Source organism: Haliaeetus albicilla, chromosome 8, assembly GCF_947461875.1.
Source record: "Haliaeetus albicilla chromosome 8, bHalAlb1.1, whole genome shotgun sequence".
NCBI classification, from domain to species: Eukaryota; Metazoa; Chordata; class Aves; order Accipitriformes; family Accipitridae; genus Haliaeetus; species Haliaeetus albicilla.
In genome coordinates this window covers 11261738-11285301 of record NC_091490.1, presented here as the reverse complement: position 1 = coordinate 11285301, position 23564 = coordinate 11261738, and the positions used below count along the sequence as shown (strand labels likewise).

Here is a 23564-nt window from a genome sequence, read left to right as displayed (position 1 = left end):
GCCTTCACCATCAAATAGGCAGTTGTCCTCTTTCCCCATACTCTTAAGGCTTTCTGAACTCAGTGTTGTTCAGTGACCTCTGCCCTTCTCCTTCACCAGCTAGCAATTCTAAAATTAAGTTCTCTCAGAGGAAAATGGAATAAAAAAATTCAAACCACATTAGGAAATTTCACAAGGCGCTTTTTTGCCACTATGACACTTAATTCTCATAAAACAAACCCAGCAACCTTCCCTTTATAGTGGTCGTGGAGGTTTCTGTTCAAAGAACAAGATTTCTTAGCCTGTTTTGAGCCACAGAAGAGGAAGCAGTTTACCAACACTTGTCAAGTCAGCTGCTCCATATTGGGTCTTGTCAGACAGGGTAAATATATGGTCAGTCTATATCTGTTCTGTTCTTGCTATGTACAGTCTCCCCAAATAGCACAACCTCAGCCCAGCTATATACCCCAGAGCTTTAGCTAGCCAACAGTTTAAACAATATCCAACATAACCCAAAACTTGCAGTACATTTGGGGAAAAAAACATTTGAAGGCATTAGTAGAGACAACACACAAAATTCTCTCAATTTGTTCTGGTCCACCAAGTGAGAGCTCAGAAGACAGGATCATACATCCTATCCCACAGGGGAGGGCTGAAGCAAAGGGCTGCAGCTAGGAATTCTCTGACCTTGGAGGAGACCCTGCGCTGCAGACAAGCACCACAGCATCTCTCCCTCTGCAAGACAGCTGGCAACTGCAAAAGCTGATTGATGCACCACAAATCAGGCCCTCCATCAGTGCCTGTCACCTGGGGTGAAAGAAGAGAATACACAGTGCCGTGTTGTAAAAGTAAAAGGTGTAGGTCTAAGCAACAGAGCATGAGATGACAGCCAACAGTTCAGGTCTCAGGTAGAGTGTGGGACTGGGCGGGTCTGTGAATGACTTATCAAAATGACTGTTTCCCTTTTTTGAGTTGCCTCCCTTGGGTCAGCCCCATACCTCATAGCTTCCAGTTCTGGTAAATCCAGGTAACAAACAAGTCAAGAAGAAGGGTTTGCCCACCTACAGAAGTCAATATCCTTTCCATCTTGTACTTGTTTCCTACAGTAAAGAGTGCATCTTTTAGTTAACGTGAAAGGTCATGCAGCTTTAGCTCAGGCAGGCTGTCAGGTCACTGCTGAGGTCATCCACTCCAGCTATTTCTAGCCTCTTCTCCAGCACTGCTTTCCCCCAGCTCAAAGCACTCCAGCATGGAGATAGCTTTACAATCCACACCAGCAGAACAAGGAATTAGCCTTCCCCAGACTCCCTACCCCATATGCCAGTCCTAAGAACAAACGGCAGCCTACGTCCAGCACTGCTGGTTCAGCGTGGACTGCAATCTGTGTCAAACTCCAGTAAAAAACATCCTCATTCATCTTCTTTTGAAACAGAGAAATGCCAACAAGCATCCTCACAAGCTACCTAAACTCAAAGAAAAATAGGTGCCCATGTAAGTTAATCATAGTTCCAAGTGTCCTAGCAAGCTGCCAACACAGCTACTGGGAGCCCCTGCGGTACTATTGGACAGGGTTCCTGATGCTACTATGATATAAATATTTACTGCTAATACTAAGCAACAGGTAACTAGCTTCTTATTAAATGTGGGGTACTGCTTGAGCATTTGATCAGTAAAGCTCTATACAGGAGTCCCTACCTGGCATGTGTCTCAGAATAAATGTTAAAGAGAAAAACTTAACCCTTTCATGGGACATGAAGACTCCTTAGGCATTGTCCTAACAGCAACCTGACATGTTACGACTGCATCTACAAAGCAGTTAATTGTAGCAAGTTTGCTAGTAAAGTCTGAATCAGCAGGATTAGTAAATTGGAAAAACAGAACACAGGGCAGTTTAATATGCCTTACAGCCTCCATTCACAAGAGTCTTAAGCATCTTACTAAAGTAGGGCATGATTTTTTTTCTTTTAAAGGAACATTAGCCCTTTGTTCTTGTTCCTGATTTCCTTTAATGCTAAGTGTTAATGCAAACACAAGGGTTTTTTATATCCTAAAAGCAAGGCATAAATTCAAAAGGATAAAGAGGCTGAGAGACAAACCTTCTTGAAGTGAGCAATTTTCACCTTCCTAATCTCACTGGCTGTGTGTCAGCACCAAAACAAAAATGGAGCCACATTAAAAAGTGGTATCTTGGCACTGTCAGAGGAAGTGATAAGTATCATAATTGGCCCTCACATGCAGCTTTACATTACCCTGACACTAGATGGGGAGGGAAGATGAAAGAACAGACAGGCACACACATGTTACCCCTGTCCTGGCATAGCAATAGTGCTCTCAGAGCAAAGTTTTAACTGTGGCCCAAGTGCTAGGCCACTACTCCAAATTGTACTGCCTTCCTGCCTGTAGGTGCCTAATACTCAGTCCTACCAGTAAAATTGGGCACAGCAAATCTCTAGTCAAATTATCAGTATGACCTCTGGAATGCCCTGAACAGTAGACATAAATAGGTTCTGCAGACCTCTGTCAACTGCATTACTGTGGAAAATCCCACTAGGTTTTTCAGATCCTGAGGGTGCAGGAACCAGCCACAATTACCTTAAGGCACCTTGATCTCTGCAGCACTGGAAAGCTCATCAGAGCTGAAGTCTGAGGTGAAAACCTCACCCAAAGATGGAGAAAACCATTCTGCCTCTCTCAGCAAGTTCTTGCTTCTCTCTAGAAGAAATGAAGGAAGCAGCAGATTAGGTCAAAAGTTCAAGGATGAACTTGCTGAGCCTAAGCCTCCACTGTCTACCTTTTGTGACACCTCTTATCACGTGCAGAAACTGCTGCTATTCTGATTTAATAGCATTTTACTTATTCTTGCATGGGTACAAGCAGTGGCACAAGGCAGCAGAAAACAGGTTCCATGATACACAAACCTAGGCAGTAAAACCCACTGGCAAAAATGTTCAGGCACTGGATTTCATCTGTTTTTGACACCAATGGCTGCAAGCAACTCCAAATCATGCAGGTTTAAAACACAAAGAATTGGCCAACTCATTTCTGCTCAAAGCCACAGCGACAATGTCAACCCCTTCCAGTACAGGGCCCAGTTTGTGTTGGAAAGGGACAACGGGACACCTGACCTGACCATGAGATCTCTAAGCCAAAGGGAGGTTGGAATACCATGTCCCAGAGCGTTAGTAACATTGGAGTAAGTGGGGAATAGTTCGTATGATCTCTGTCTTTCCCTGCAGGCTCAGTGGATGGCACCTCCTTCAAGAACAGACTTTTCACTTTATCTTTCAGGTCAGAGACTGTAGATCTGATTGAAGCAAAAGGATAACACTGACAGTCCCTTATGCTTAGGAATGACTACTGGAACAATAATTGGGGGTGGGGATGGGGTGAGAATCACTTTGATGGGGTTTCTGACAAAGTCACGCCTCGCAGCAGCAGAGAGCAGTTCTGCTGAGCAATTCAATTGTGTTTTCAGCAGATGAACGGTCTGGCAGCAGAACCTCTGTCTCCCCACCTAGCCCTGTTCACATTGTTATCTCAGTTGTGCCAGCACAATTTTTTCCTGCAGCAGCACTGTGAAGCACACCACTTTAGGGGAAAAAAAACAAAACAAAACAATGACGCACTTGTTAGAACCAGCTCGGCTCCCTGATCGGATTTACAGCACGCCAACAATTGCAGTGGCAGAAACTCAGGAGGCAATGTGCTATGAGGCCAGTGCAGGAAAAAGCAGAGAGGTGGGCACATTTTAAGCTGATGTTAACAGCACAGACACATCTCATGAAATCACAGCTTGACAATAGGTGGGAGAGTGACATAATAAGGGAAGGCCTTAGGCTTTTATAGAAACAAATAGGGAATCGATATTTAATTACAAGAGAACTGCAATGAAGTTCCATTATTGAAAACATCTCACCAAGTTGATACAATATCCTTTATCAAAGAAAACCTAATAATAGAGCTACATTGACCTCCACACTCAGTGTCCACCAATACTTCTCCACTAATAAAGATAGACATTAATATGCTTATGGTGAAGAGGGAGAAAGATCAGAAAAACAGACAAGGAATTAAGACATCCTTTAACTCCATTTCAGTTACCAAATTGCCATGAGTCTTCAAACAATTTGTGTGACTATCTGTCTCGGGTTCCTACCTAATGCAGAGCAATAGTTCTTTAACAGGGTCAGAAGAAGGTTTCAAGAGCTGTGGATGGAAAGCAGAAGGGAAGTCCCTTATGCTATAAGCAGTACAACATTGTGTCTTGGTGATACTTATCTACTGTTCTGGAGAACACAGAGAATGGAAGATCCTTTCTGTATGAATACTTTATGATGACACCAAATCACGCTGTAGCCCATGTGACATCAGCATTAGCCTGAGGGAGATGAATGGGAGTGTTGTTTTTCCTAATAATAAAAAACAAACAAACAAAGAAACAAAACCATACCTGGGACACAGACACCTCACAGAGACATCCTTCCCCCAGAGGAGTGATGCATATTCTCTGGATGCTGTTTTACCGTAGCACAAAGCTGTATGGGGAAGCTAACACCGGGAATAGTGACATGAATCCTCAGCTAAACCTGCAACAGTTAGGACATTTGGCAGCTGTCTGAGGGCAGCTAGGGTTGGACAGAGGATACAATTAAGCAGAGCCAGAAAGATCTAAGCATCCTCAACAAGGAAGCTCCAATGTAATTCATTTCTCTCCAGGGAGCAGGTCAGAGCCCTCGGGCAGGGGTGCGGGGAGAGCAAGGGCCAAACTAGCAGAGGTTAGAGGCACAAGCAAAGCGAGTTCCCACCAGCTGAGCATGGTGAGAAAGGAAAGTGAGGGAGGATAGGGAAACTGGGAAAGAAATAGAGCTTAGGCAATTCAAATGAGCACCTCTTCTTGGAGGCACCTAGTATTATTTCCAGTCATTTCAGCAAAAAACAAGTAAGGTCCTATCCAGCTAGCAACAAGGAGAGCATGTGGAGTCCACCACTGCCCTGACAGAAGGCTTGGGTAGGAGACAGCAACACTCGTGATTAAACAAGGCAGATGAGATGGCTCAGGGAGGCCATGAGCTAACTCAGACCCTGCCAGCTCAGCTCCAAGGACAGCTGGGAAGCAAACAGCAGGTACCCATTCTCAACGCCCACACGGAATAAGCTGAAGATGCTAACCCTCAGGATACAAACGTCTCAGTAATAGAGGCTGCCATTTCACCCCCTTCATTAGCTGTCTCAGAAGGACTGAACGCCTTGCCTGCACATAGCCAGAGGTCCTCTCCAGGAGAGGGCAGACACTTAAGCCATACCCACTTCAAGCTTTACCAGTTCAGGATTTAAACAGAAGAGCTCACCTCACAAAGCTGACAAATCTACTACCTTCAGCATCACTAAGCCAGTACCATACTAGCCATGGAAATGAACTGTGCTCCGCAAGACAAATACTCTATCCAGGCAGGTACAAAGGACAGCTGGCAAACAAGAACGGCAAGATGAGGGATCAGTCCCCAGCATCTCTGAGTTTGCCAATCCAGCCCCTGTGAAAGCAAGCTGCAACAGTAAGAGCTGTCCTGCAGAGCTCTGAACAGCCACCAGCCAACAGCACCCTCCTGTGACACGCTCCTGCAGCTCCCAGGCAGTTACTCCCTTTGAACCCCAAGAGCTGCACTTGTCCCTGCAGCAGCTCTTATGTAGCATGCACAGACCCAGGCACCCCCCAAACTCCCTGAAGGTGTATCCTGATGTGGCAAAGCTTCTGTTAGGTGCTCCCCACTTCCATCCTGAGTTTGTGTAAACTATGAGATCCTGCTTTGTGGCTGCTCAGCAGATCTAGCACCTGAGAAAGAGGGGACAATCACTTCCAAGCATTTCCCAGAGGCAGCCTCTGATCCACCACAACAGCATTAAACCCTGCAGAAAAATCATGTCCAGATGAGGCCAGAACAACTGAGAAGAAGTAAAGAGCTGGACATACAACATGCCGTCACTGATGAACACTTCATGTTTCCAGCACCAAAAGTAACACTCGGTTTCTTTATATGCTTCTGAGTTCAGATCACAATGGCACCCTACCTGGTATCATCTGTAACCTCTTCTTCATGCTAGCCCTCCTCAGCAGGAATTAAAGTTTTGGTACAGGTAGAACAGCAGTGTTTTGCCCACAGTGATCACTTTACAGAGAAGTTGAAAACATGCTTCCACCTCCCCTTAGGAAGCAGATTACAAGCCCTGGCTGTGCAAGTATCCTCCTGCATCAGGAGGTTTCCAGAAGAATGGTAACATGCTGCTTGGTGCAAAAGATATAGGCCAGTTTTTAGCCTTACTCTCATTTCAGCCCTTACCCCCCAGCTCGGTCCATTCCCTATTCTTCTCCCATCAAGCCTTTTCTGATTCTCCCTTTTGCAAAGGTCATCTACTTCTGCAAAAACTAAAAAAATGATCAATTTCATTCTGGCTGCAGTAGGACCTGCTACATCAGAATACATACAAACACTATCTTTTCCCCCACTTATACATATTTTGAAGATACCTTTCTAACTGCCCTCCATCATTCCACACTGGAACAGGAAGGCTTCTTCTTGCTGTTTCAGCAAGCCTGGGAGGCAGGAAAGGTGACTGCAGAGCACCTTGCACACTGGCTGTCTTGATCAAAGCCTTCTAGTCGTGCTACAATATTTAATAAAAATACTTCCTCTGTTCCAGGCAGCAACAGCATTTTTCAGTCTGGCTGAAACCCAGAGTTTATTCACAGTAAACTCTTCGTACATCAGTTTCAACACTCAGTTCTCCTCCACAGATCCCAGTAGCAAAGATTGATCATTCCAACAGTAGGTCTGCCACAGGCCATCAAATCATCCAGTGCCAGATTTTGGATGGAAGAGGTGTGACTATAAAGCAGCCCACCTTGCAGTGTCAACATTGAGTTCTCTTAATTTAATCAGTTGCAGGCATTTCGTTCAATAGTTTTTCCTCTTGTTGACCTGTGCAGTAAAGCAACTTGACCTCGCACAGACTAAGAAAAAGGCCATGGCTAAACTATGTTCTGCACCTGATTTTCCATCCCTCTATTGCCAAGCAAAACCTTACAGAACTATATCCACCCACATCTCTCCCAAGGCAAAGGGTGGATTCAGAGGCTGCAGGCAAGCCCCATGCATGTTCTCCTCCCACAGCTCTCCCAGAGCACAGCACGGAGTCACAGCTTGCCAGCCCTGTGTATTCTTTACTTCTCCTCCAGCGCTGCCTGTTCAGCAGTGTTCCCTGGTTTCATTTTCCTGAACAGAGACCCTCAACTATAACGAACATCACAGCGCTTCCCACCGGGGGCTGTTTCTGCTAGTCCACTTGGGCAGCAACAGGTTGTCCAGTGCAGAATCAGAGTTCAGACCACATGAGGAGCAGAACACAACACCACTCACTGACTTTATGCTGCAGTTGCTCCAACTCTTCCTTCACACATTCATCATTTTGTCACAGTAGTTTTTCACCACTTAAAGAAAGTGAGGAAAGTTACATTTTCCTCCAGTACCTCCCCTGCACCAATCCTGAATCTACAAAGGTCTTAGCACTGAGATCTCATTTATTTCTTGTGGACTGTTGGCACTGGGATAGAAAAAGGATGTACAATCTCCATACTGCTCGTGAAGCATTTGCTGTTCCTAGTTATGGCATTCACCTCTCAAATCCTCTGTCCTCCTTGGCAAGGCCTCCAAGCTGCTCTAAGTGCTGTTCTGCAATCACTGAGCATCCTCTGTAACAGCAAACAGGAAAGGCAGGAGGTGTGAAGGTCCCAGCATAGCTCTTCAGTTGCTGGGACAGAATTGATAAGAATAGGATCAAGGAACACCCAGTAAGATGGTTTCAAGGTTCAGTCCCATACCAATCTTTGACACAGGCAGAGTACAGCAGTAGCCCAAGAATTCCCCTCTGCCACTATGCTGTATGCTCAGCAGACCACAGAAACCCTGTCTTCCTGGACCACTATATTCAGACAGAAAAAGAGGCAAGAGGCACATTAAGAATTCAAATATTTGAACTAACCACCCTCAAAGGCAACTTGGCCAGCTGACTAAATATTGTGCATCACAAGGGTTTCAGCAAAAGACTCCATGTGAGGATACCTGACTCTAGACCAAGCTTGGTCCAGGAAATCACTTCAACTTTGTTTTCCACTGTCCATTTTCTCTCCTGGGAAGCAAAGGTGCTTCTCAGGTTTTTAGATCACTAAAGAAAAGGCAAAGGAAGAAATGAAAGATTCAAAAAGCCCTTTCTGCCTTGTATCCAACACTTTGTCTGTGCTCACTTGTTTAGCACAGAGATGGAGCTACATTGTGCCAGGCTACACTCACAGCCTGTTGTTTCTTCAACAGGACTTCAGCAACCTAGACAAGAAGTGATCTGTGTAAGAGGCTCCTGTAACCAGCAGTGCTTCAGTTCCAGTGCCTTTACCTTCACTACCTTCTAGCTTATTGATCTGCTCCTGCTGGAGCTCTTTCCCCTGCTTTAGTCAATTCACAGACTGAGCGAGCGATTCAATGATCTGAACGGATGGGCAAAAACAGATTTTGTATGAGAATAACTCAGTCCAGGAAAGAACATAGTTAGTAGGCTGGTTTGACTTCAGAAGCTAGAAATGCAAGGAGACCTGGCGAGAACAAACCTTAATTCTAAGCAAGACTGATGGGACCCTTCCGCCCTCCTCCTACAGAGGGCATGGCTACAGTAAGAAACAACTCTCAGGGTTCTAGAAGATATACGGGAACTCCACAAGGAAAGAATTTTGTGTATCTGAAGTAGTTGTCCCCAGAACTTGCAGATCTGATGTCCTGACACTTTGCAAAACTCAGGACTAATGGCTGGAGAATGTTGCACAAGAACTATAAAAATTATGTTAAGCGGCTATAAAGATTAGGGTAAGGAGATCCAAATCTGAGGCTTGGTCTCCAATGTGGCAAATGTGTTGGCAGGGAATAGGGAAGCTGCAAAGAACACATACTTTCAGATGGGGAAGGATAAAGGATTATCAGCACAGAGGCCTTGTGAACTATTTTAGTGAGCAACGTCCACCCACACAGGAAGGTGGGGCTTTCGGTGTGTGATGAGAGAAAAATATATGCAATACAGAGCGGTATAGCACAGACGGGCACACCGTGCAACTGTGCCAGGAAAACCTGCTCTTAACAGAGAGGTGATCTCACCAGAGCCCTCAAATCCCCTCGGTTTGGGATGGCCACTATCTCCGCTGTTGCCTCGCTGCAGCGTGGAAGACGCATGCAGGTACGGCACAGCTGCTGGGTGCCAGGCGGGCACTCCACTGCCGCAGGGTTCTCAGGGCATAGTCTGCCAAGCTGCAAACCCACCGCAGACCAAGAGCAACAGACGTTAGCCGGGGCTGTGAAGGAAGGAGCCCACCCGGGCCTGCCGCACCGTTAAACTTGCCTCGGCCGGCAGCTTGGGAACCGGCCGGGGCGCGCGTCGAGGTACCGAAATTCTTCCCTTTCCCACTCCAACCACACAGCCACACGCAGCCGTCAGAAGCGGCAGGCCCCTGCCGAGATCATCAGCCCAAGCACCGCTCCGCCACGGGAGCAGTGCGCTACACGGGGACAGCAGGAGTTCACCGGCAGCTACCGGCCGACAACCAGCGGAGCAACCACCGCTCCGCATCACCCTGCCGGCAGGACCGCCGCCGCTCCGCCGCCTTGCTCTTGCAGCCCGCCGCCCCGGGACGGGGGAAAGTAACGCGGAGTCCCTCGGGGCGACCGCCCCGCCGGCCCCGCCGCCGGACGGCAGCCGGGGGCCGCCCCTCACGCCGCACAGGCCCCGGGCGGCACCGCCCCCTGCCCCGCGCGCGGAGCCCGCTGGGACGTGGAGTCCCCGCCGGGCGGGCTGGCGCGGAGCGCGGGGAGGTGCGCACTACAAATCCCAGGGTGCCTTGCGCGGCAGGCCGTCTCCTCGGAGACGCGGCGATGTGGTTGGGGGGGGAGGGTGTCCAGCCGTGCCTCCTCCCGTGGCGCCCCGCGCGCGGCCCGGGGGCTGTCAGGACTACCCTTCCCGTGATGCCCCGCGCGGCGGGCGGCATGGAGGGGCGCGTGGCGGAGCGGCTCCGCGGCGCCCTGGGCCCCTTGGGCTTCGAGGTGCACGCCTTCAAGGTACTGGCGTCACGCGCCGTGACGTCTCCCGCGGTGACGTCAGGCGGAGTGACGTCACTGTCCCCCCGAGGTGGGAGGGAACGCGGGACGGTGGCGGTGCCCGGAACCGGCGGTCACCCCTGCCGCGGCGGAGGGGCGCGGTGCCGGGCCGAGTGCTCCCGGGGAGGGCCGGCCCTTTGCTTCCCCCGGCTGGGTCGGCTCGGGTCGGGTCGGGGGGAGGCGGCACGGCCGCCCGGTTCCCGCCTCCCGCCTGCGCAGACAGGACGAGCCCCCGTGCTCCGCTCGCGGCCGACGGCAGGCGGCACTGCCTCCCCGAGCGGCGGCGGCGGCGGCTGCTCCGTGCTCCGCTCCGCCTCGCCCCGCCGGCCCAGCTCAGGGATGAAGCCACCCGGCTGCGAGCGGCTGCGGGCCGGAGACGGCCCACCCCCCCCGCGGGGCGGCAGGCACCCCTGCGGCGGGGGCGGCGAGCGGGGCGGCCGTTGCCTCGGGGGAGTGGGGAGCTCCCCTCTGCTCACCGGGGCCCGGGCGCGGCAGTTCGGGGGGCTGGCAGCGCTCCTGAGGAGCCGTGTTGCGCGGCTGCTGGCGCGGGTGGGTGAGCAAGCGTGAGAGGTCCGCTCAGCCCGCCCGGTAGAGCAGGTGAAGGTTATCGCCGTGCCTTGGCACCGGCGGAGCACCAGCCCGGCGAGAGGTTTGCTGGGGTCCTTTATGTTGGTCCCAGTCCGGCAAGGTCAGGAGAGTTACATAAAGGCACCTCTGGACGCGCAGGGAGCAGAGTCCTCTAAGCAAGCTTACGTTTTAATCTAAATGTGGAGACGCCTGTATATTAAAGTGCAGACTACCTCCTCCGTTTGTAAATGGCCTGCTGGCACCCAGCTCGTTCCGCCCACGCAAGGGGGTCTCTCTCTTGCAGGTGAGGCAGCCTCTTCCACTGTGCCGTCTTGAACTGTATGCACTCGGTTTCCACCAAAACTTGGAGGTTCCTTCTTTGCCCACCCCAGGGACAATCTGCAGTAAATCCATTTGCAACATCAAATACAAATCTACAAGCAAATACAAATCAATCTCCAATAAGTATGACCTTCCCTTCCTGGGGGAGTGCTGTATTTGTCACCTGAAATACGTGTATTTCCTGCTATGTTCTTGATCCGACAGAAAGTAAAAGGGAACGAGGTGCTGAGAGAAGTGAAACCTCCAGAATTTGCAGAAGAATTTAATGCTGCTTTCCCAAAACACAGCAGCAGAATTAGGGGCAGGACCCAGATCAAAAATACTATAGCTACCAGAAGGAAACCTTATAGCGCTGTATCTCTTTCTAGATTTAATTCTTGTACAGCTAGCCCTGGTGCACTGACTGATGAATACTGGGAAATTGGCAAACCTTAGATTCAGACCTCTGTAATTTCCTGTAACATCTTGATTCAGCATCTTAAACAAGAGCCACAAAACTGATTAAACTTTGGGGTTGATAAAAGAATGTATCTTTATAGTAAACTTAGTTTTCATTCTGAGTTTCCGTATGGGCAGGTCCGGCTGCAGTCACTTTCAGATTCATTTTACTGGTATTTAGAAGTGACCAGTATTTTGCATTTTCAGACTAAATATTAGAGTTACATTACTTGACATCTGTCTGAATGTTAGACCTGGTCTTTGTAGCATCCCAGGAGAGTGGGAGTTGTCATAACCTATAAAAAGACTGTTGTTACTGTGCAATACATTAGTAGTGGAGTGCAGGGGTTTTCGGCCATTACCTCCATCTGCTTGGCAGTTGCTGGTCTGAGCCCTGTCCCCCTGGTCACGTCTTCCTGCTGTCCTGGCTTGATCCCTCATTTCTGGTCTGTGTTTTGGCATATCCAGCCCGGGAAACAAATGTCAAAATGTGGCTGTGTCACAATCCACAACGCTACAGCTGACCGTTCTGGGGGATTTTAGCACTGCTAGGAGCTTCACATCCTTCGTTTCCACACGTAAGTTTCCTGCTGAAGAAATGAACAATGCAACTTGTCACATGAGCAACACAGAAGTACCAGTTTCTTTCTGGATAAAGATGAGGAAAAAAAAATATGTAAAAGCTTTATCTAAATGTAAACATCTGATTTGCATTGGTGAGACTGGTTGCTCATACTTCCCTCTACAGTTTCTGAGCAGAGCTGGATAAAGGGCAGTCTGGAGCTGAATGCAGTGGATGATTCTTATCTCTCACATACAGCTCACAGTACAGCTCCCAGAAACTGTAAATCACAGTATGCAAAACAACTTGGTGTGAACAGAAGGCACTAGGCAGGCTGCCTGAGTTGCAAATGAAGGTGGCTACACTTCTTCCCACTTTTTTAAATTCCTGCATGCCCACTAGTAAAAGAGTGGTGTCCCTGTTCTAATGGAGATTTGTTTTTCTTTGCCAAAGGTTGGATGGTACAATGCTATTCTCCAGCCAGGCTTTCATCTCCCCTACCCAGATGACACACTGGCCTTCGTGGTCCTCAGCACGCCTTCAATGTTTGACAAAGCCCTTAAACCTTTTGTGAACAAAGAACGGTTAAAAATAATCAGGGATCCTGTGGATCAGTGTGTTTCTCATCATTTATCACATGTGAAGGAGGTAAGAACCTGAAATACCAATTCCTTTTACTACTGTGGCATATAACCAGGTGGGTTGAGCAGTAGACAAAGCCTTCCAGGTCCCTGCCTTTGCTCTTTAGAAGAGTAAAGCATTATTCATGATGGCAAGAACATCAACGGGCTGTTGACCTGCTTTACTTGCATATTCTGTCTCTTTGCCATTACAACCTGCAGCTGTGTAGAGTGCTTTACAGTCATAGTTTGAAAACCCAAGGCCACAAGCGTGCTGATGGATTTCAGTAGCAGGATGTGGAAATCTGCAGGCTTCACATGTGCCTGATTTGCTAGCATCCAGCACTTCTGTAGCGGCAAATCTTTTTCCATGAACCTGGGCTGATGTTTTTTAATTTTCCCAGAAATTCCCCGACCAAAAGGTGGATGTCATCTTTGATTACGAGATTCTGCCAAGCCGAAAGCCCAAGTTCTTGGCGCAGACAGCTGCCCATGTTGCTGGAGCTGCATATTACTACCAAAGGAAGGATGTGAAACTTGATCCTTGGGAGAAAAAGGTGAGGCAAAAACACAGTCTGGGAAGAACCACTAAACTGCAATCAGTGAATCCTACAACTATTGTTTACTCACTAGTTCTTCCTGTAGGAGAATACAAAGTCCACATTATATATAGATGCATAAAGTGTTTCGGCCAGGAATCAGAAGCTTCTAAGATTCTTCAGGGTGGTAGAAATGCATACATGGAGAAGAATATTTTGATCTATTAAACCTACTTAGACAGGAGAATAAATTTCAGTGTAAAAGAAGACCTGTTGCTTGGAGCATTATAAATAATTAAAAAAATTGCACTGTGGTTAATTTCTGTGTTAGATTTTCAAAAAGGGTCTTCTCACATTACAGGGTGGTGTGTGTGGGCACAGGAAAATGGGAATGAAATGCAATGCTTTGAGCTTTCCTTTGTTCTCTGTTTAGCACTCCAACAGAGGGCTAGGAGTATGAGAAGTTGCATCGAAGCTTGATGTGTTGAACTCTAGCCGTTACTAGAGACAAAGTGAGACATCCTAGATCCTTCTTCTTTTTCTTCCAGAAGATCTACGGCGTATGTATCCATCCCAAGTATGGTGGCTGGTTTGCTATCCGGGGTCTCCTCCTGTTCCCAGATATTCAGGTACCGTTCCTGGAACAGTCTGCCCCTGTTGACTGTGTGAGCACAGAGGAGAAAAGAATTGAGTTGCTGGAGCTATTCAATTTCCACTGGCAGGATGGCCGCTACAGGGACATAATTGAAGTGAAGGAAAGGTATTCTGAGGAACAAAAAGCCTACTTTGCCACTCCTCCAGCTGAGAGATTCCAACTGTTAGGGCTGACACAAGAAGCCCAGAGAGGCACATTTCACTGAGTAACATCACTCCATGAAGGGGCAGAGGGCAAGCAAAGTGTGACTCATTAGCACCTTCTTTTCCACGGTGCTGAGGAGGACGGCGTGCTGATACAGACATGGCAAATCCAATCAGCGTGTGCAGCATCTCAATCCAAACATCAGCTTCTCAGAGTAAGAGGGAGCACTGCATCATAGCACTCGTGGTCTGGAGGAAAGTGGGAGCAGTCTGTTCTGTGCTGTTGCTGATTTGGTGTGTCTGCTGATTAGCCTTTGGTTGGGAAAAGTTCAAGCACCCTGATTAGCCTTTGGTTGGTAAAAGTTCAAGCATCCTGGCCACTGGAAAACCTGTGCTGCTCACTAGAGAAGTTGGTTTTGTTCTGAAGAGTTTTCTTTCCAAGTGTTTTGGTTTTATTCTGTGTAAGAGTAAAAAAAGTTACTTTTTCAGTCATTGTACTCTGAATTTTTTTTTTTTTTGTCTGAACTCAGGGCAGATACTTTTTTACATGTGTCCAGCAATTTATTACCCTCTGTCATAACTCTTCCTAGGGATTAAGTGTTCAGTCTTTTTAGTCTTGCCTTCCTCAGAAAGAAAGTTTGCCCTGTGTTCCTTCACTTGCAGTGAAGCTGGCTTAATTTAATTAAGAAATCTTTTAATGTCTCCTTTCCTTAACATCCAAAAGAAAATTCTCCAGAGATTGTTTCACAGAGTAGTGTGGTCCTGTACATGGAGCAGGAGTGAGGAAAATGGAGCCAACAGCAGCCACTTCCTTCAGGGTAGTTACAAAAGGGAAAGGGACAGTACAAAGGTCACAGCTCGAGTCTGCTGTTTCCTCTTCACCCAGGGTCAGCCTCTCAGCACAAGGTGATGTCTTTATGTCAGTTTTAAGCATTTATTCATTGTATAGATCAGCCAACTAAAATCTTTGAAAAGATACTGAATGATGTCTATGTGAGTGGAGTTTTTACTTATGTTAAGATAACTGACTGAAAAAGACAGTTCTTATGACCTTTTCCTAAGATAGATGAGGTTTGCATTTGAAGTATTTTTCAGTGCCGTGCCAGCACACGCCACACACACCACAGTTTTACTACCGTAGTTTCCTGTTGTACTTTCTATATGGGGGAGATTGTAAACCTGCATGCATATAAAAACCATTGCATGAAGCATTGTTGCATGGACAGGCAAACCAGCAGAGAAAAAAGAAGAGAGAAAATATTCATGACGTTCATGTTACTTATATTGCTCGATAAAACATCTTCAGACAGAAACATAACATTTTGTTTAAGATGACTTTGCCCCATTAGATTTGTTCAGAGGTTACAATGGCACTGCGAATCAGGAATTAATTTCTGTTCAAGCACTTTGAGGCTCAGGCCTCATTAAAATAATATAATAAATTAAAATAATATTTTGTGAGAGTTTTGTTACTTGACTGCAGTGCAATGCTGGAAATTGCTAAGCACTTTTTGCCCTTCCATAATATCAACATGATGATGCAAAAATACTTACTTTGCAGAACTGAGCCCTTTCTTTTTATTTTATGTTGTGATTCTTCATACCTTTTGGAGACTCAAAACATTAAGGTTGCTTGCTCACACTAAGTCACTGCTTGATAGTTTTTCATAGTCTATATACTAATTAAGCATAATCAAAATTCAGCATAACAAGTTTGTTTTCCTGTAAATGGAGTAGCAAGCATGTGATCGCTGGGTTTGTTCAGTGTATTTGCTGTTACAAAAAAGTCTTTGTTGCTTTCCATGCTTTGTTCACCACATCTGACTAAGGCAGACACCTGACTTACTGTGTGATAGTGGTATTGTAATTTTTAATTTAAGCAAAATAATGAAATCTGTTTAAAATCTGTTCTTTTGTTATAGAATTACTTCTGGTTGAAATGTTGGTTGACCTTCCAGAACTTTCCAGCTGAACTGTAATTTAACACGGACTTGAGTTAATGGTTCATATTAGTAGTATATACAAAATACTGATTCTCTTAGAAGGGTAAATACAGAAGGAATCAGATTTATCTTATATTACTATTTAAAGTAAAATATTTTGCTATTTGGGGGTTGGTTTCTTACAAATATTTAATATTTTGTCTTAGTTAATTTATTAAATAGATTACCATAGCCATTTCATTTCAATTTTTGTAATTTATTTCTCTTCACATGGTATTTTGGTTAATAAAATATACAAAGTTGTAAGTAACCCTCAGTACTGAGTGTTTTGATTTAAACAATGCAATGATTAACCTGTGGAGAGCTAAAGATGTTAAAGTGAGAATCAATCACTGTGTTTTTAACATACTGAAAATAGCGAGCTACCTAAGACACACAAAATCCAGTATCTGAAAACAAAAGAAAAAGTTCATTATTTTAGTAGAAGTTAGTAAGCTATTATGGCAGGCTCATCTGGGATATTAAAAAAAACAACCATACAGCACATTATGAATAAGTCTAAAATGTTTCTCTTTCCCAGGTCATTTCAGCAAGATCATTTAACAGCAAGCACATCACTTTCATTTTTTCCCCTCTGTTCTTACAGTAGCAGAAGTTCAAGGTGCCCAGTGATACATAACTGGTAATTGAGGGATTTTCCCTCAGTAACTTAAAAGTAATACCTGCAAGTACTGGAATTCTTTTTTGTTAAAACATATTAGTGAATACTGAGTCAGAGTAAGGGCAAATCTGTGTTGTTTGTGCTTCTGGCAGTACAGTTATGTCAGGCAAAACAGAGTACAAATATTTAATAACATATTCATTCCTACTACAGTAATTTTGGAGTGAATTGGATTGGTTCTTACTGGCTTTCTCTTAGCCAGGTCACTGAGATCCACAGCTGCAGCTAGCAATTTTCTTTCCTTGCTGGTTGGAGTATAATGGTCTTTGCCTTATGAAATTGAAGTTTGAGAACCTGTTTGGCTTATCTCTTGGGACAAGACTAGACATGCTGAGGAATGGATTATTCTTGGATCCTGAGGCATTGTGAAGACATTCTTATTTTCGGCACTTGCAAATGTCAAACAAGTAATTGCAAATACTTGGATAGATTTACTATTATTTTACATTTTCAGTCAAGTAAGTTTTTCTCTAAATTCTAATTTTAAAGCATTTATTAAAAGTTTCTTTTTTCTTCAATATAACCAGAAGGGTGAGTATTCAAGAGCTGAACAGTAAAAAAAAAAAAAAAAAAAAAAAAAGCTACTTGAATTTTAATTCAGTTTTAGCAACAAGATATTTGGTCTATTTGAAGCTAATAAAATATTCTATGGAGAATTAACAAATTTGTAATGTTTTCATGCACATAACATTTATCATTCATCTTCTCCTTCAGTTAAAATTTCCTTTTTTTGACTTCATTAACCTTAAAATAACTGAGATTTTTTATTAAGATTAAAGATGTGACAGAAAACACCAATTAAATGCAAAGCACGATCTAATCTGGTGACAAGCAGCCACCAGGACTATTGCTGAGACAGGGAAACACCTGAGTACACACCGTTGGTTTGGGGTTTTTTTGTACCAGTTCAATTGTTTACATCTTGGTGGTGCAAGAATAAGCACTAATGTTTCTGTGGGGTATGAAGTGAAGTTTGGAAAATTTAATTTCTGATGTTGTCTTATTTCCTTCTATAAAAAGGGTGGCTTGTAACGATCCTGTCTTCCTCTAAACTATGAAAGACTAAAGATGGTTTGCTGTGTAAGTCAGTGCTGGTGTGTCAAACACAAGTAGCCAACCTTATGAGAGCAGTGCACTCTTCTGATTTTGTTCTATTGGGGTTTTTTAAGTTGGTTTTTTTTAGGGCTAGATTGCCCTCGTCTGGGTCAGAAGCATGATTTTACTCATTCAGTATAGTATACATGGTCCTTTATTCACTTGTGACCAAAATTATTGGTGGTGTAGGTACTATTTAACATGGGTTAAATTACTGAAAACGCATGGTGACTTGAATTTGACTAAAAAAAAAGAATCTGAGTAAAGACTTCCATATTTCTAAAAACAAGAAGTGGCAGCTACTGGTCAGCACCAGCGTGGTTATCAACACACTTTGTTCAGGCCCATGCAAAAAGTACTTTTAAAAAATAAGCTTTGAATACTGATTTAAGCAGCAACAGTTCCAAAGCTCTCCCTCGAAGAGGAAGTGGGTTTTGCCATTTACCGCAGTGGAGAGCCAGCTGTACCTCTGCAACCTTAACTTTTACAAATTCATCTACCAAAATGGACAACTGTATTCATGAGACTTTTCGGCTGTTAAGCTGGCTTCCTGTCATATCATATATCCTGTGACAGATCATCCATTATGTTTGCTTCAGAAAGTGAACAGAACACTTCCCTTCTAGTGTGTTCTGAAGGGAACTTCAGAAACTTCTAGGTTTTCAAGAAGGAAACAGAAAGAAACAAGAACACAAACATGCTTTTCTCTCTGTGACTGAAAAAAACAGATAGATGTTCACATTCCTTAGAAAAACAGTACTTTAGATGAAAAAATGGGGTGCTGGGTTTTTATTCCAATAACTGAAACACAATAATGGGAAATACGGTGGGAAACTTTAAAAAATTAAATATTTTATCATAGCATGAGCAATAAGATATTTTATTGGAATTTTAAAAATCTCTCCAATATTGTACCACAATCTGCAAAATGTGATTATATATGTATAAAAATATTTGAAATGGCTGCTTCCTGGGAAAAAAAATACATAACTGTCATTCATTAATATTACATCTATAATACATTTCTCATTTTATGTTATTTTTGTTTATATGTTTATACATAATTCAGTGAGCAATTTTATTTTTAATAACTGGATATGTTTTATGTCCCCAAAACACTTCCTAAAGGAAATTCTGAAAGAGAATTTGATTGTCTTCTGTCTTCAAAAAGTTTCTGGAAATCATACACCTTTACACTAAGTTGCTCTGGTTTTTTTTCCTCATGTAAAACAAAGTATGGGATAGGAGAATTCCTGTAAGTAAATTAAATAGAGGAAGGGGTAGGGAGATTTTCTGGGTTGAAAAATATTCACAGAATCTTAAATTTATGCAGAATAATTTTTCTATGAATGCATAAAACCTCTTATTCCTTTTAAAGGAATGAGCTAGTTTTAGGGTTTAATTTCACGTCATAAGACTTTTTCCAGTATTGTTCTGACTAGTCTTCCTGAATCATTCACTGTTGCTTCAATCTTTTTTTAACAGGCTCTTCTTCCAAAATATTAAAAACTACAGCAACATAAATGAAAAATTCACCTTATTTTTGTGAAAAGTGAATTTGAAGAAATACATTAATTTTAAATTACATTAAGAAGTTTTATTACATGTAAAGACTTTGTTCTCTCTTGACAAAGGATATTAACCTCATTTGTCAGTGCAGATACTTCAAAAATATGTTGCTGTAGAATATGGAACATAAACCTACTAGGCTCACAGTTTCAGAGGATGGTGCAATCTTAATGACTTCACATATATTCATATATGTATGGTCAAATTTTATGTTGCACAGGAACATTCTATATTCAGACACGCGTCCCATAATATGTACAATGATTTAAGTTTCAGGTGAAAGAGCCAAGTTTCACATTAAAGTCCAAACTTACCATCACTAGGTGTGGTGAGAAGAGCTTACTGCCGGCACATCTTTTGTTCAGGAACACTGCAAACAATTCACAGCACGATGGCAACCTGCTCTCCTGCCAGCCACATAAGTGTGTGCAGCACAGATTAATTGATTTTGCAGAGTTGATTTGCACAGGCTTTGGCCTGTAAAGCCATTCTGTAATATCATACTCCTATATTCTGTGAGGCGCTTAAATTATACCAATATTAAAGGTGAAGACACTGACTAGTAACCTGACAGAAACACAAACGTGGACATTCAAAGTAAAATCAGTTCTGACTGTACATTAAAGGCAAATTAATCTTTTTTTTCTAGTATTAAAATTAGAAGCTAATATATTCATGGTCAAAAAGATACCTGCTATTTCTCTGATTTCCTAGTTCACTGTTCCTCTTGTATGTACCATTAATTTGTATCAAAAAGACAGTGATAGCTTTAACACACCTTCTGAACTGATGTCCAAGTGTGCTGCATTCCTACTAGTTCACACCGGACAGAGCTAACTACCCTATGGCTTCACACCACCCCTCTGCACTTGCCTCATTTCACCCTTTGCAAAATAGAACCATGACATTTCTGTTTTAAGAAGTCCTCTATGCTTTATCTGTCTAGCAAGATACTTCAGAATGTGTATGTCCTGGTTTCAGCTGGGATAGAGTTAATTGTCTTCCTAGTAGCTGGTACAGTGCTATGTTTTTGAGTTAGGTATGAGAAGAATGTTGATAACACACTGATGTTTTCAGTTGTTGCTAAGTAACGTTTAGCCGAAAGTCAAGGATTTTTCAGCTTCTCATGCCCAGCCAGCGAGAAGGCTGGAGGGACACAAGAAGTTGGGAGGGGACACAGCCAGGGCAGCTGACCCAAACTGGCCAAAGGGGTATTCCATACCATGTGATGTCATGCCCAGTATATAAACTGGGGGAGTGGGGGCAGGGGTGGGATTGCCGCTTGGCGTTAATCAGCGGGTGGTAAGCAATTGCATTGTGCATTATTTTTATATTCTAATCCTTTTATTATTACTATTGTCGCTTTATTATTGTTATCATTATTAGTTTCTTCTTTTCTGTTCTATTAAACCATTCTTATCTCAAGCCACGAGTTTTACTTCTTTTCCTGATCTTTTCCCCCATCCCACTGCAGGGGGAGGGGGGGTGAGCGAATGGCTGCGTGGTGCTTAGTTGCTGACTGGGGTTAAACCACGACAGTATATTTACACAGACTGTCATTTAATACTGAACATCAGACCCACTGAAAATTTCAGGGATATATATCACATTTTTCAAACTATTAATATGACAAACCCCATTATTTTAACATAATCTTTACGCAACTGTTGTTTTGATGTATAACGTTACTAAAAAGTAAAGTCATGGGGCTTTTGTAAACATACTTTCCTAACCAAAGTGCATAATTTTGCAATACCTGCAAGATGTAAACTACTTGCTTTTGTTCTTTGAACTGTATTGATTTGTTGGACAATCCAATAACCTATTCATCAAAGGCCTGATAAAAAGGCTGGAGCACTTGTTGAGAAAATAGTACTCTAACTTTAGTAACTTTCAAAACCAGTGAGAAACTCGTTTTTTAACAAAGTGCTAATTCTTTAAACATTACTAAGAGATTTTTTTCTTATAAACATCTAAAAATAAATACACAATTGTTAATTTTGAAATAACATACTCATGAAAGGTGTACAAAATCTAATAAAGGTTAGGTTCTGCATGTCACATACCAAAAGTCACATGCTGTGTTCTATGATAAACATACGTGTAGAATTTAAGTCTGATGCACTGTTTTGTATTACACATACCAAAAAAATCCTGTTGCTCTTATACCAATGCTATTCTCTGAAAACTTAATTACAGACATCTATCACAAAAATAAGGTACTAAATATTCTTAATTTTAGATAATATATGAAGAACATAATGTGTATGTATTGGGTTTGCATGGCAAGATTTTGGTAGTGGGGAGGCTACTGGGGTGGCTTCTGTGAGAAGCTGCTAGAAGCTTCCCCTATATCCAATAGAGCCAATGCCAGCTGGCTGTAAGACGGACTGTCTGCTGCTGGCCAAGGCCGAGTCCATCAGCAACAGTGCTAGCACCTCTGTGATAACATATTTAAGAAGGGAAAAAAAAAGTTGCTGTGGCACAGAAACTGCAGCCGGAGAGAGGAATGAGAACATGCAAGAGAAACAACCCTGCAGACCCTAAGGTCAGTGAAGAAGGAAGCGGAGGAGATGCTCCAGGCACCAGAGCAGAGATTCCCCTGCAGCCCATGGGGAAGACCATGGTGAGGCAGGCTGTCCCCCTGCAGCCCAGGGAGGTCCACGGTGGAGCAGATATCCACCTGCAGCCCATGGAGGACCCCACGCCAGAGCAAGTGGATGCCCAAAGGAGGCTGTGACCCTGTGGGAAGCTGGCGCTGGAGCAGGCTCCTGGCAGGACCTGTGGACCCATGGAGAGAGGAGCCCACACTGGAGCACATTTGCTGGCAGGACTTGTGACCCCACGCGGAGCCATGCTGGAGCAGCCTGTGCCTGAAGGACTGCAGCCCATGGAAGGGACCCACGCTGGAGCAGTTCGTGAAGAACTGTAGCCTGTGGGAAGAACTCACATTGGAGAAGTTTGTGAAGCACGAGCAGCGGAAGGGTGTGAGGAGTCCTGCCCCTGAGGAGAAAGGAGCCACAGAGACAAGGTGTGATGAACTGATAGTAACCCCCATTCCCCATTCCTCTGTGCTGCTGGGGGAGGAGGAGGTAGAGAAAATCTGGAGTGGAGTCAAGCCTGGGAAGAAAGGAGGGGTGGGGGGAAGGTGTTTTTAAGATTTGGTTTTATTTCTCATCATCCTACTCTGATTTGATTGGTAATAAATTAAACTAATTTCCCCAAGTCGACTCTGTTTTGCCCATGACTGTAATTCGTGAGTGATCTTGCCCTGTCCTATCTCAACCCACGAATCTTTTGTTCTGTTTTCTCTCCCCTGTCCAGTTGAGGAGGGGGAGTGACAGAGCAGCTTTGGTGGGCACCCAGTGTCCAGCTGGTGTCAACCCACCACAGCGTAGAAGGTTAATTTCCTTCCACTTTTACTCAGTCTTCACTAAGATCAGAAAAATCAGTACCTAATGCCATTGTCTGTAAAACTGCAGTGAACAGGACCTTTGCCATTTATTTTGACAGCAAGATCACATCACCTGAGAGGTGATGTCAGGGCTACTTCACCACAGCTGTTAAAGTTCCGTTTTAAAGACTGACAAGAGTTTGCTTGTTAGCTACTGTTGCATACAATTTTGAAATAATATTTAATTACAGAGAGTTTTAACAGTTTTACAGATCTCAAAGAGATAAAATCCCATTTATATAATTATATCTACTATAGCTGCTTACCAGTGTAAGCACTTGGTGCTGTGTAGTTCAACCCTCAAAACCAAGATAAATATATTAAAATATAGCCAATTTCATTATCATATTGTCAGTAGATGACTGCTAGTACATTGGCACACTGCTTTTGAGAGGAATCCAGTATCACAAATTTCTGTAAAAATCTGTAAAAGATAAATACAGGTATTTAAATTGATCCAAGTAATTTTTCAAGGATTATCTTAAGACTGAAACGTCATATGCTTGTAAAATGTCCTTTTGCAAAGCAGCAAGCCACTTATATAAACCCCCAGTGATCACAGCAATGAGCTACAAATAAAGAGAAATAGGAAAGAGACACAGTAAGATGTATTTCAGTTTCCCTTCATCTGAGTAATACATTCTAAAGAAATTAATGAATACAAGATTATTTTTACAATAAGCACCCAAACTAGAAAAAGATGTGCAATCACTCACACATTAAAAAAACAAACCCAAAACAAACAAAAAAACC

General features: G+C 43.9%; 1 protein-coding gene and 1 long non-coding RNA gene across 3 annotated transcripts; one reads left to right on the top strand and one right to left on the bottom strand.

The window, feature by feature from the left end:
• Nucleotides 1-9962: 9962 nt before the first annotated feature.
• MMACHC (metabolism of cobalamin associated C) lies at nt 9963-16282 on the top strand. Of its 2 annotated transcripts, XM_069788863.1 has the most exons (5): nt 9963-10124; nt 12526-12720; nt 13097-13249; nt 13780-13860; nt 15952-16282. In XM_069788863.1, exons 1-5 carry the CDS (start codon nt 10032-10034, stop codon nt 16006-16008), a joined length of 579 nt encoding a protein of 192 aa, XP_069644964.1. In that variant the 5' UTR covers nt 9963-10031; the 3' UTR covers nt 16009-16282. The 2 variants fall into 2 exon arrangements, with proteins under 2 accessions (XP_069644964.1, XP_069644963.1); XM_069788862.1 differs by having other exon boundaries at nt 9968-10124; nt 13780-16282.
• LOC138686377 (uncharacterized) lies at nt 10904-12597 on the bottom strand. Its single transcript, XR_011325717.1, has 2 exons — nt 11873-12597; nt 10904-11129 (listed from the first exon to the last, which is right to left on the bottom strand). It is a non-coding gene; the product is annotated as an uncharacterized lncRNA (long non-coding RNA).
• Nucleotides 16283-23564: the final 7282 nt, after the last annotated feature.